The sequence below is a fragment of the Alnus glutinosa genome, chromosome 4, assembly GCF_958979055.1.
Source record: "Alnus glutinosa chromosome 4, dhAlnGlut1.1, whole genome shotgun sequence".
Lineage (NCBI taxonomy): Eukaryota > Viridiplantae > Streptophyta > Magnoliopsida > Fagales > Betulaceae > Alnus > Alnus glutinosa.
The window spans coordinates 32,988,920-33,002,959 of record NC_084889.1 but is presented as its reverse complement, the minus strand read 5'-3'; the positions used below and the strand labels follow the sequence as shown (position 1 = coordinate 33,002,959).

Here is a 14,040-nt window from a genome sequence, read left to right as displayed (position 1 = left end):
TTATATGCGCATTACAATATAATAATAAAATATGTATTTTGCTAGATGATTACTAGATATCTTAAAACAATGAGCACCCATGTCTTCAAAATTACATTCGGGTGCTTGTCATGTCATACTCATAAGTTATGCTTTAGAGTATTCACACCAGCTTCCTTTTAATTTTTTTTTTTTAAATTTAAAGAAAAAAAAACTACTTTTTACTTTCCTATCCAAATACAGTAATCTACAATAGCTTCTCTTATATTTCCTTATATCAATTAAATATTATTTCTTTACAAATATAAGTTCTTACCTATCCTCACATTTTTCACAAAATTTCAACATAATTCTCAATAAAAGGCAAAAAGATGAGATAGGAAAGAGAAATATTTTGTATTAAAATAATGGATAAGAAAGCTCTTTTGGTTCCCTACAAATTGGGTATAACGGTAGCATTCTCAATGCTTAAGAAACCGATCGAGTATTTGTTGCGGGTGATTTTTTGATTATGATTATATTTCATAAATAAGCTATATAAATAGAACTTTTTGTATTTTTTTAACTTATAAATTGAATAAGAGCAACCACGTAAACATGCGTCATAAACCAAATTAATAACGTAAAATCTTTTTATCACTATTTTGTTTTATTTCCATTATTGCTTGTATTTTTTTCATTTTATTATTATTATTTTGGGTCTCTTCCCTCTCCCATGTCTATCTTCTTGATTGTGGATATAGAGAAAAGTACAGCGAATTTGAGGTAAGCGTAAGGGTCAACGGCCCGTGCTGTAGCCGCTGGGACACAATTGCTGGAGCCTGGATGGTTGAGGCCATGCCCGTATCATAGGAAATCAACATTTTTAAATTATCCATTAATATGTTCACCCTGGAAAAGGGAGGTGAACACTTGGGACTTCAAGGGTAAGGAAAGGTGTTCATCTCATCCAATTCCATCCGTCACATATAAGGATCTGAATTCTCACAATTATTAATTTGTCTGAATTACTTACAATTTAATCAAGAGATTCTCTCATAATTGCATGCATAAATAGCAAACAATCTGAACATACAATTGTAGTCCCGGGTGTCGATCCCATAGATTATATATGAGAGAGAAAAAGAGTTGAGTTCAAGTGATTACACCACTTACAAACAATTTTCAATTAGACTAATATTTTCTTCTGTTTACTTTAGATTATATGCTCTTTATATATCTCATGAATATTAAATTTTACACCAATTTAATTGAAATTATTTATTATTCAATTTATAACTCATTGTAATAGATTTTTTATGATATTAAAAAAGGAATGCTAGATATACTGTAATTCTATCAAATTTTCATCTAACAATAATGACATAGCACTCTCAACTAATTTTTGATTTAATCATAGTTAAATATCTTTTTCTTTTTTTTAAAAAAAAAAAAAAAAAAAAAAAAAGGAAAAAGAAAAGATCTAATGGTTGGTTTAGAATGTCATATTATAACATTGTTGGATAAACATTTACTAGAATTACAATATCTAGCATTTTTCATTTAAAAGAGAGAGTTGTTGTGGTACTACACCTATTACTATAAGTCCAGGGGTAGAACTAGACTTTTAAGTATAAGGGAGAAAAAAAAAAAAAAAAAAAAAAAAAAGAAGAAGAAAATAATTTTGGAAGGGATGTTACATATATATATATATATATAGTAAAGGTAATTTTAAAATTTTGGATAGTTAATGTTCCGTAAACGCCTTACCTAGTTCTCCTCCTCTATAAGTCCCTCACTAACTAACCTGGTAGTCCATATATATATATATAGCACTCATCATATCAGCCACCAAAATGTGGACTGACACGTGGCACTTACCACGTCAATTATTAAAATATAGACTGTCACATAACACTTAGTTTAATAAAATGTGAAATGTCAGGTGAATTTGTTAAAATATTATAGTAAAAGCGGTAGTACCCATGCATGCATTTATCTATTAAAAAAATCATACCTTTGTGCGGTTTTTAACAAAGATATAGTTTTTAATTTCATTTATCTTGATATTTGATAACTTCAAAAAGTTAAATACAATCATATAAATAATCAGGAGATGGAAACATATTCATAATCTTCTTCAGAATAAAGAATGAAGGAGAAGGTTCCTGGACAGTACAAGAGATGTTTTGCAGGCTTGCACGCACGTGAGGTTTGTGTTAGGCATTGAAAAATGGGACTGAGGAAACAGCATTTCGGAAATCATGGAAGAGATCTCATCTATAACGGTAAGAATTTTAGAGATCGAAGAAGCAACTATAATATTTAGGCTATAATTTACATGTTAGAATATAGAGAAAATATAATATATTTTTCATATATTCTAACAATATTACTATTGGAGTATTGAATCCCCGGCCCATTGTCAGTGCATGTGGTGCTCATGGAGAGATCTCATCTATATTGGTCAACAAGTGCAACTATATGTATATATGGGTCAATTAAAAATTGTGATCATGCATTAGGTCATAAATGGGGGAGGGAAATTTAGGGAGAAACCTATCTATTTGACTCTTTGACCAAATTTGGGTCTGTTTGGGGCAAAAAATTAAAATTAAAATTAAAAATGTTTTAGGCCAAATCGACCTAATTCAAACAAAACTCTTTTCAAATATTAATCATGTAAAAAGATTTTCAAATGTAACTCTCATGCTAAATACTTTTTAAGGTTAAATACTTTTTTGTCTTTTGGATTTTAACAATTTTATTTTTCTCACTCCGATTTTATTTTCATCACATGTGGTACCTCGTTTAGGCAAATGATGTTTATACATACTTTTTGGTACACACTTTGCACATACAATCATATTTGGTATAAGACCTATGCATATGAGATGAGTCTCACATACATGAGTTTCATACTAAATGTAAGTGTTTGTGTGTGTGTGCGCGCGTGCGCGTGTGTGTATATGTACATATAACACATCTCTCTCGTTTATGGGCATATATCCAAATAGTATATTTGTCCATTTGCAATCAACAAAACTAATAGAATTTCACGTCAAACCATAGGTCGTGCGTCACAACCATAGACCCGCGAACCCATGGTTAGGCCATGGGTCTCTATAGCTATGGTATAGACGTGAGAAATCACTACCAGTCATGGGGGGTTCTTCATCCACCCTAGCATGCTGGGGGTAATGTTGCCGACGTGGGGTGGGTTCTAATCATGTGGATATGCCAGGTGGGACTGCCAATTAGTTATTGACTGACGAGTTAATACTCTTTTTTGTTTTTTTTTTTTTCACCATAGCTAGCAGGTAGCAAAGGACAACCTTGCTCTTTAAATTATTCATGACAATCTATGTATATAATATTATATTATATAGATGTCACAGAAAGAACCTTTGCTTCTTTAATTTGCCCTCTAATCTACTTCAAGGCTGTATAGATGTCATTCTTACGATTTTTTTAAGCAAAACTAATGCAACCAGATAGACTCCTATTAATTAATGAAATAATTAAGTGCAATATTATACCTTTTGATGTGGGATGTGCAAGAAAGGTCAACATATAAAGCTTGTCTTTTAACTAGCTAGGTCTGACAATCAAATTTGGTGAACCACTTTCATCACAAGTCTATGTATAAAAGATATGATCACATCCACTAAACAGACAAGTTTCTTCTTAATTTCACCACCCGCCAAACGGGAGATCAAACCAATTTACATATTAATCTGCTAAATATATATTAAGGTTGATTAACAGACATCTGTCCAATAGAGGAAAAATAATCAATTATGTCGTTTTCCGAAGTTAGTTTGGCTTTGTGGTTGAATTTGAACGTGACTTGCACCATCCATATATAATATATATATGTTTTCTATCACTAGAGAAATGAGTTGATATAGACATCTTTGTAGGTTAATGATCGAGCACTCCTTGACCAGGCCTCCAACGTCCTTTGTCTTGTGCCATTTCCAAAGAATCAAAGCTGCAAGGCCGATGGGTGGTCACAAGACTTCCAACCCCACATCAAATTCACCTTTACTATCTCTTTCCTCTCTTGAAATTTGGGACCACCCGGTAAAGAACACATGTTAATATATTAATTAAATGATTAAGTTCATTGTTTCTTATTAGTTTAAAGTTTTAGAATAAATAATAATTTAAAGTGGTAAAAGAGTACTGATTGTATATTGTAATAAGCATCTTCCATTTTGTTTGAGGCGGCGTTGGCGAGAAGTCTGACATACATTTATACTTGTGTTGTTCAACTATTGGAATATTAACCAGCTTCAAAACATGGGTCTTAAATTCGCATTCTGACTTCATAATTTACCTCTATTTTAGTTAAGAAAAATGTTACATGCACTCCCACACTATCTGATGCAGCGATCATGAATGGTAATTGCCACTACTACGCTATAATAAGGTGGACTTAGCCGTGCATGTAGCATTTTTTCAGTTAAATATTCAACATGTTGGGTCTCTCTTATTGAGGGAGAGCTCGAACCTACAGCTAAAAAAGAGTATTAACTAAATAAATAAATTCATTATTTTTATTAACTTCAACTTTTGAAATAAATTATGATTTAACCTAGAAAGAGAAGCTTTGGCTAACCTAAACTCAAGCCAAGCTCAAATAGCTAGCTAGGTTAGTTGTATTGCTCAAAAGTTGGTAATAACTTCTTTTTTTTCCTTGTTTTGAGAAAGGAAAATGATACAAATTTGCATTCTTTATCCATCTTCTATTCAAATCTATCATTGGATTTGTAGGAATAAAGATGATTAAGGAATAGATGTCTACCATGTCCATTTAAGAAATATCTCTAGAATTTATTTATTTTTTTTTTTAAAAAAAAAATGGAAATAAAAAGGAAAACTTGGCCCATTTTGCCTCATTAACACCGCAAAGAAGCCTCTCAATAAGTCAGAGCTCCTGACTCTTCTGCCGGCTGCTTGGTTTTGTGGTTTTCTGTTTGTTTGTATTGTGTATTCTCTTGTTTCACCTGCACAGTCTGCCTGTGTTTTCCTCAGGTTTTATTGAAATTTTTGTTGGCTTGATGCTAGATCGGTCCTCTTTTATTTGAGAGTGAGCATTAATGTAAAAGATGCTCAAATGTAATTCTAGTAAAGTTTGATGTCTCTGCTCAGGCAGCTATGTTTTTAGTCAAATCCTTCTAGCTTAGAGTTTAGGGGGTCCATATCCCTCTTTCTCACGATGTACTTTGCAAATTTTATAATAGCACATGCTATTTGTTTAAAAAAAAAAAGTCAGAGCTCTGGTGGCTGGCTTGGCACACTGTATCTTTATCCTTCAATTACATCTCTTTTGATGCATTTATGATGCTGCCTTCTTGGTTATTAACTTAGCTCTGATCCGGCCAGGTTTCAATTGACAATTGCCTTGTAGGTCCAGCTACTCTCTTATCTCTCTCTCTCTCTCTCTCTCTCTCTCTCTCTCTAAATCGGGAGAGATATAGAGTGAGAAGGTCCACAGAGAGCAGCCCAACTTGCAGTTGTGTAGTAATGCGGCAACATCAGCTGGAAGGCCAACCCTACTAACCTATAATTGAGTCATCAATTTATCTCTTCACTCAGTTCTATGTATTTATAACTCTCTCGATCTCTTCACTTCAGTTGAGGAACAGAGAGAAACAGAGCACTGCGCGCACCCATTATGGAGGGTCCAATGGCATTCCTAATTCTCTTCACGTCCTTACTCTTTTTCTCTTCAACCACCGCCGCCGCCATTGCTGCTGTCCCAAAACAGCAAGAGCTGGACCGAATTTCAGCTCTCCCTGGACAACCACCGGTGACGTTTTCTCAATTCTCCGGCTACATTACGGTCAACGAGCAACATGGCCGAGCTCTCTTCTACTGGTTGACCGAAGCCGCTGCTTATCCTGAGAAGAAACCGCTTGTTCTTTGGCTCAACGGAGGCAAGTTTTATCATCTTTCTCACATTATTTTTCCACCCACTAATCCTTCTCCTTGTAATTGACCTTGATTTTGAACTGGGTTCAGATGAAACTACTTTACATATATTCATCTAGAAAGTGAAAATTGAATAAATAAATAAATACATAAAAAACTAGAAAGTGGAAATTCGATGTCTAGCTAACCTTACTATTGGAATGAAAACAAAGTTTTTCTTTTTCTTTTTCTTTTCCTTTTCCTTTTCGGAGGGGGAACACTCTATATTCGATACTTGCAGAAAACCATTAAATGCAGTGAAGAGTTCTCCTTTTCAAAGTAACTAATTAAAACATTGACAAGTTGTAAGGAATGCAAGGACAATATTTAATGACAACCCATGAATTCCTTTCCAAAAATTAATTAACTACACATATTCTGAAATATTTTGAAGTGTTTATTCTTGATGTGATAATAAAAATTATTATTAAATCAAATAATAAATTAAATTAAATTAAATATAACGTCCAATAGTAGTAAATGAATGTTGGTAGTAATATTATAAATTTTACTATGAATTTTTTTATAAATTGATGTGATTATTTATACGACAGATTTGACATAAATATTGTTAAAATTTTAAAATAAAAAAAAAAATGAGAAGAGAGATACAGAGACGTGAGTATTAAGAAATTCTAGCAAAAGTTATTTTTATTTTACTTGCATTTTACTTTCCTATAATTATCAGTTTAGTATTGGCTTATAAAGACAAATTAGGTCATTTTGGTTTGGGTTTTGGATATTAATGGTGTTGATGGCAAAATGATTGAGCAAACAATTTCTGGCCGCCAATAAATGAGCCATTAAACTATATCTTGCACGTGTCACCACCCCACGTGTCGTACCTTGTCCACAAGTTCAAAGACCCTTCTACAATTCCATGCCTAGGTCCTAATGGCTAATGCAGTGCCCATCAACCATGAGAGCACATTAGCAGGCAGGCAGTAACCCAGGCTAATGTGCGCCAACATCGCCATCAATCGGGTGAGTGAGTGTGAGTGAGAGTGAGAGTGCGAGTGAGAACAACTGGGTGTGTAGTGAACGAGTGCACCCACCATGGAGAAAAATACAGCCACATGGGTCCTCGTGATCTCTCTCTGTCTGTATATAGGGTTTATTCCTTCCAAAGCTGACGTTTATTCTCTCTTTCCTCTTTCTAAAGCACTCTCCCTTTACCTTACTGATTTTTTCTTTTGTTTGTCTGTCAATATGGTTGTGGCCTGTGGGGGAAAAGAAAACACCAATTGCTGCTACAAAGTGAACCAACTTTTTCACTCGAAAACTTTTCTGATCTTTCCATATTGTCCCAGCAAAAGATGCCTCTCTCTCTCTCTCTCTCTCTCTCTCTCTCTCTCTCTCTCTCTCATCCACTCTCACACACTGTAGTGTGTACCTCCATCTTTGAAGCACGCGCATTCAGAAGCCACAAATGGTGATAATGATGATGAAGATGTGGGGTTATTAAGCTTTATCCTCTTGTTGGGACCCCGAAATGTGGGAAAAAAACAAGAAGGAACTCCAAATTACATTAGGACATCATTAATGTTATTTAATAGAAAACTGTTATATAATTGGCATATAATTTACTTGATGATATGACAGTAAAATTTAATTATTGAATGAACTTTTTAAAAAAATAAAAATGAAGACATGCATATTTTTACTGTTACGTCATTCTATTATACGGCAATAAAATAGCTAGAAGGATGTGCACTAATCTCTTTTATAGTGAATTTTTACGTGAATTTTAAAACTTTTTTTTAATAAGTAAATTTAATATGTAAAATATTTAATTAAATTAAGAGATAAATTACAGACACATTATATTTAGAGACAAAAATTGAGAATCATTTTAGGAATCTATAATAACGAGGATTTTTGTTCTATGAAATATTCATGGTAGGTAGCGGTAGATAGATAATTTCTGTTTTGCCTGAATTTTCTTGATCCTGGTTTCCATGTTGAGATTGTGTTTCCTTAATATTAATTGTGCATGAAATAGTGCATGGAAGGAAGCTGACATCTCAAAGAATAAAATATATGAAAAGCAATGGCTAATTTTAAATGGGTAGGTGCTTCAACGTTGATTATTGCAGTGACTGGCATATAGTGTACATGTTTTTGTGAAAAAGTTGTACAGATTTTATGTAGTCAAATCAACACCTAATATGTTTCCATGAGCTTTATTGAGCTGCTTCGATAGATTTGTCGGTGCTGCTTTTGCTTATATATTTACGTACACCTAGCAAATTAAAAAAAAAAAAAAAAGAAATTAATAATTTTACTTTTCATAATCATTAATTTACAGTACTTACTTTAATTGGGCCAATTTAAGTTATTTTAAATAATTTCTCGATTCAACCACTTTAAAAAAAATATATATGTTTACAATATAACAATAGATTTCAACTACAACTAGGTAATGATGATTAAGTAATAGACTTCGATCAATTGTAACTAGCTGGGTGATAGTTTTCAAATATAATTAGGTCACAGTCCTCAACTATAGTTAAGTCAGTCTTTAACGGTGAGTAGGTGATAGTCTTCAACTGTGAGTAGATGATAATCTTCAACTATAACTTGACCTCTTGATCTTATGATATACTCTAACAAAAAATAGCATTACTGATCGATTAAAAAAAGTGGGATATATTGAACTTTAATTGTGGTATTGAAAGGTTAATCCTCTAGTAATTAAGAAGATAGAAAGTAAGTTTGGGCTGTATAAACAATTTAGGAAGCTTCGATCATAATTTAATTAGTCATTTTAAAACAATAAAATATATGTGCTTTGTATTCATGATCACGCAGATCGACTTTGTTATCTTTTACAAGATTTATGGTCTCAAAAGATTGGCCATAATTATGTAATAATAAAAAGAATAAATTTAATTGTGCATTCATGCATGATGCATGCAGGGCCAGGCTGTTCATCAGTAGCATATGGTGCATCAGAGGAAATCGGGCCATTTAGAATTAACAGAACCGGTGTATCTCTTTATCTCAACAAGTATGCGTGGAATACAGGTAATTAATTAACAATTCAGCCACCATTAATTAATTATTCATTTTGTTCTTTTGATGAATGTAATTATATTGTGGATGATATAAAATATAGCATGTTCATGTGCCACAATCCTCATCACATGGGTCATAGGTTACATCAACATGCAATTCTAACCTTCTTGGTCAAATGGTTGACAAAGTTCTGGTCTAGCTACCAATCAGACCATATGTCAAAACAAGAAAGAAGAAACGATAAAAATGATTAAGGCACCATGACCAAGCATGGCTTTTATGACTTTTTGTTTTTTAAACTTCTAAGTAAATAATTAAAGAAAATGTTTAAGTACTACGATTTTTACTGTAATTTCTTTACAAACTTAGGCAGTAGACTATACGAGTGCTACATGTTGCCATATGAATGAAAACATTTAACAAAATTAATGCTCTATTTATTTTGACATAAAATGTTTTCCTTCTTTTCAACGAAATTATTTTCAAAAAAAATAAAAGAAATGATTTCCATGAAATTATCTTTCGGAGTTTGGCTAGTATGGAAAAGGAGCAACGGCAAGAAACGGCCAGCGAATTCCGACAACCTCTGGTTGTGTAAGAATGAGAAGTTTAAACTCGAAAAATGGTTTACAAAATTACATAAGCTTTTTGGTCAAACCGAAAATATTCTCGGTTTGACTATCATTTTCGGTCGCACAAAATACTGAAAAAATAAAATAAAATAAAAAATATTTTAAGCCGAAACAAACGGAGCGTAAATTGTTTTAGTGCCTGACGTGGTAAGTTTCACGTAGACTATTACGTCAGTTTGTCTTTGCTATGTTAAAATATCTAATTGTAATTACTTTTTATGCTTACAGAAGCAAATATTTTGTTTCTTGAATCGCCTGCTGGTGTTGGTTTCTCTTACTCAAACACAAGCTCCGACCTAAAAGATTCTGGAGACAAACGGACGGGTAACAAAAATCATTGAAGATTATTATTAATTGTTTTGTTGCCATAAAATTATTTTGTAATTGAATCCTAAGAGTACTTAACCAATTTTGTGACACAGCTCAGGATGCTCTAGTCTTTCTAATTAGATGGATGTCACGGTTTCCACAATACAAATATAGAGAATTCTACATTGCTGGGGAGAGCTATGCTGGTATATATAAGCTTAATCAACAACCAGTAATTAATTACCTATTAATTACTACTTTCTCAAAAACTGCTATAACTAATTACATAAGCTAATTGATGTTTTTACTATTTTCTTATATATAGGGCATTATGTTCCCCAGTTGGCGAAGAAAATTGTCGATTATAATAAAGCAAACATGCATCCCCTCATCAACCTTAAAGGCTTCATGGTAAGTAACAAATAACTCAAACAATTTGACTACCACTAAGACAATTAATTATCAATGGAGTGTTGCTAGAAGTAGTAAAGCTTTTACTATAAGTTTCTTATGAGCTGATTATGTGATAATCCACGTTATGTGGCATGCATTTATCACGTTAGCTTCTAAAGTACTGTGAACTATTACATAATAGTTCACGTAACACTTACCACATTTTACAAAATGATATAAAAGTTTACGTGAAACTTATTATACTGGAGAAACTTCACTTAACCCCATTGAACTTCCATTACATTTGCAATTATCTACCTAAACTTCAAAAACTCTTAATTTAGTTTATTCATCTTTCAATTTTTTTTTAATTTCATCCATCCGTTAAATCTTAATAGATGGGTGTCAAAATTTTCAAAATGCCCTTTTTTTTAGGAAAAGAAAAAGATAAAAATTGCAAGGATTTAGGCGTTAGTAAGGCCAGTTTAACGGAATTTACAAATATACCCACGCCTGAGTCTTCTTTTATTTTTTGAAAAAAGAAAAAAGAAAAAAGAAAGATAAATACACTAAATTTAGAGTTTTTAAAGTTTATGGGGTAATTGCAAAAGCGGCGACAATTTAAGGGGATTAAGTGAAATTTTACCTATTATATCAACTACTAAAATATGGACGGTCACATAACAATTTAGGTGGTATTATCATTTTCATAAAATGGAGATTGTCACATCAATTATATTTGTATAAGATGAGAGTAAAAACTGTAATATCCGAAACATTTTCCTAATTTCAATCTAGTAATAGATTTAAAGTTTGTAAACCAAATTTGTACCATTACAGGTGGGAAATGCAGTAACAGACAACTACTACGACAGCATTGGAACGGTTACATTTTGGTGGAGCCATGCAATGATATCCGACAGAAGCTACCATTCAATTCTCAAGCATTGCAATTTCAAGGACGATAAAGCATCACAGGAATGTGATGATGCAGCAGGTTATGCCATGAACCATGAGTTCGGAGACATCGATCAATACAGTATTTATACACCTTCTTGCTTGCCGTTGCGTAACGGTACAAATACAACGAAGCCTCTACGGCTCAAAAATACTCTCCTACGTCGAAGGATTTTTTCTGGGTACGATCCCTGTACTGAAAATTATGCAGAGAAATATTATAACCGGCCGGATGTGCAAAAGGCAATGCATGCAAATGTTACTGGAATTCCTTACAAATGGACTGCTTGCAGGTATACCTAATCTATTAGCTCTTTTTTTTCTTTTTCTTTTTCTTTTCTTTTTTTTAAGAAAACTTTATTATTATTATTATTATTATTATGAAATGGAAAAAGGAAATGCAGGGGTTTATGTGATTTATATCTTATTGGAAAATATGATTTTGTATGGGGCAGTGATGTTCTTATAAAAAACTGGAACGATTCTGAAAGTTCTCTGCTACCCACATACAAGGAGCTGATTGCAGCTGGTCTAAGAATCTGGGTTTTCAGGTAAAGGATCTGATCAAAACTCTAAAATATATGTCTTCTAATGTCTGTTCTTCTTATTTCTTATTCAATCCTATCACCCTTTCCTGAAGATTAAGAACAGAAGAAAAAAGAGAGATGTGAAAGTTAACAAAAATGCTCTTATTATTAGTTTTTAAGAGAATTTGATTAGGAAAACAAGGAAGAGTTATAATAAAGGCTCTGACTCTGAGCAAATTGAAAGTGAAGCTTTGATTAGGTGACAGTCTGCTTTTCCTTCAGTTAAAAAATCAATTTCAGATAGTCTAGTCACATAAATGACACATCATCTGCTGACTGTAGCCGATTGATTTGAAGGTTGAGTGCTCGGCTGTGCTTGATAAGACTCCTCTGTTCTTCCACCGGAGTTGGCTTTTTAGGATATGGCTCAGGTGTGTAAAAAAAATTTACAGCACCTAAGCCTAATCTGGCTTTTCAAATAAACAAGTCTCTCTTTTTTTAAAATAAAAAATTCAATTTCTATTCAATTTTTTATATCTTATCAATTACCTTTTTCTAAAATATATCTATATATTTTTTATATCACATCAATTAATTTTTATCAAATTTTTTTATTTTCTTTTACAAAAAATTCAAAACCTTTTTTTTTTTTTTTTAAATAACAATTTTTACAATCAACCCCAAAACAAAAAATATTTTTTAAATTAAACACATATCAGTTTAATAAACAAATTTGAATAAAAATAAATTAATTAAATCCAATTTAGAGGAAACTGTGTTAGTAATATGTCTTTGTTTATAGCCGTACCCCAAAGCAAATATGTCCTAATTGCATCAGATTTTTTTCTTTTCGTTCCATGAATTAAATGTAGGACTTTTTAATTTCATAATTTAAAATTACAAGCAAAGAGATGGGGGGAGATGGAATGTTAATGCTATTGCTTCTACTTTGATGCAGCGGAGACACAGATTCAGTGGTTCCAGTGACTGCCACTCGGTTCTCTCTCAGCCATCTCAATCTCACGGTTAAAACTAGGTGGTACCCATGGTATTCTGGTGGTCAGGTAATCACAAAATTTCATTCCAAAATCAATCAAAAGTTCACATCTTCCTCAAACAAAAGCACATGTCTTTAATTTTGTGTCTCGTGCATGTAGAACACAAGTTAAGAGTGTCATATCAATAACTAGAGAGACCCGTATACAAATACATAAACCAAAATACAATACAAATTGCTAGCAATTCAGATAATAAATGTGAGATAGTTAATAAGAGATCCATCTATCTAAATAAATTTTGGGCGATCCGCTTACCTGCTTGAACAAGTAAATTTCATAGAAACTCCCCCACGTTTGTTACGATCTCGAGATCCCAAACCAAAGCAGTAAGAAAGAAAGATTGATATTCATAAAGAAATGTTGAAAAATTTTGCTAATTAAAGTCCTTTTTATAGGTAGGAGGATGGACAGAAGCCTACAATGGGTTAACCTTTGCTACAGTGAGAGGTGCTGGGCACGAAGTTCCACTGTTTCAACCCAGGAGAGCATTCACTCTTTTCAGATCTTTTTTGGCAGGGAAAGAATTACCACCAACATCTTGACAAATTACTTGGAGATGATAACGAACGATAATTGGTCATCTTTGAGGGAGTTCTTTCTATAATTGTTTCAATTAACTTGAAATTCCACAAAATGGTGGGGTAGGATAGGAATCATTCATTCAAATTAGTATTTATAATTTGAAGGACAAAATTGTTACATTTCTTGTAATGGACTGATGCAAATTGAGTTTCCCGTTAAGGAATTGGATTAATATTGTCACGCCCCAAGTTCTTCAATGCAAGCATGAGATAGATTTCCTTGCCTAGGGCTAAGCGCATAGCTTTTAGTACAACTCCCATACAAATATATGTACGTGGCCGTCGATGACAAATCACATTTCAATAGCTAATATAGCAAGTGTGATGAATCGTTACGTCAATTTGTAAATGTGATAATATCACATGGACTTGCACTTAAATTTGTAAATACTTGTATTAAAATTTATATTGCTCTTAGCAGCATTCTTTTCATATTCAACTTTAATTACATAATGTGCTTTCTTCTTCTTTTTCGCAATTTTAGCTGAATATGCTTTTAGGCAGCTTTTTAAAGGATAATGATCTCCCGCAATTTGCTGCATACGGCTAGCAATTTGAACAACACATGTGAATTCTCTTACATGTGACCTACCTGCCTTAGTAAGTGACCGAACCCAAAATTGATTTC

General features: G+C 32.7%; 1 protein-coding gene across 1 annotated transcript; it reads left to right on the top strand.

The window, feature by feature from the left end:
• Nucleotides 1-5,382: 5,382 nt before the first annotated feature.
• Nucleotides 5,383-13,851, top strand: LOC133867282 (serine carboxypeptidase 24). Its single transcript, XM_062304001.1, has 9 exons — nucleotides 5,383-5,903; nucleotides 8,857-8,964; nucleotides 9,816-9,911; nucleotides 10,010-10,102; nucleotides 10,222-10,307; nucleotides 11,130-11,539; nucleotides 11,702-11,797; nucleotides 12,732-12,837; nucleotides 13,227-13,851. Exons 1-9 carry the CDS (start codon nucleotides 5,642-5,644, stop codon nucleotides 13,371-13,373), a joined length of 1,404 nt encoding a protein of 467 aa, XP_062159985.1. The 5' UTR covers nucleotides 5,383-5,641; the 3' UTR covers nucleotides 13,374-13,851.
• The last annotated feature ends 189 nt before the right edge of the window (nucleotides 13,852-14,040 follow it).

Excerpts from the sequence above, each read along its gene's own strand:
- LOC133867282 (XM_062304001.1), top strand. The coding sequence starts at position 5,642 with ATGGAGGGTCCAATGGCATTCCTAATTCTCTTCACGTCCTTACTCTTT. Across the intron at positions 9,912-10,009 it reads TTCTGGAGACAAACGGACGG|CTCAGGATGCTCTAGTCTTT; the intron begins GTAACAAAAATC and ends TTTGTGACACAG. Across the intron at positions 12,838-13,226 it reads CATGGTATTCTGGTGGTCAG|GTAGGAGGATGGACAGAAGC; the intron begins GTAATCACAAAA and ends TCCTTTTTATAG.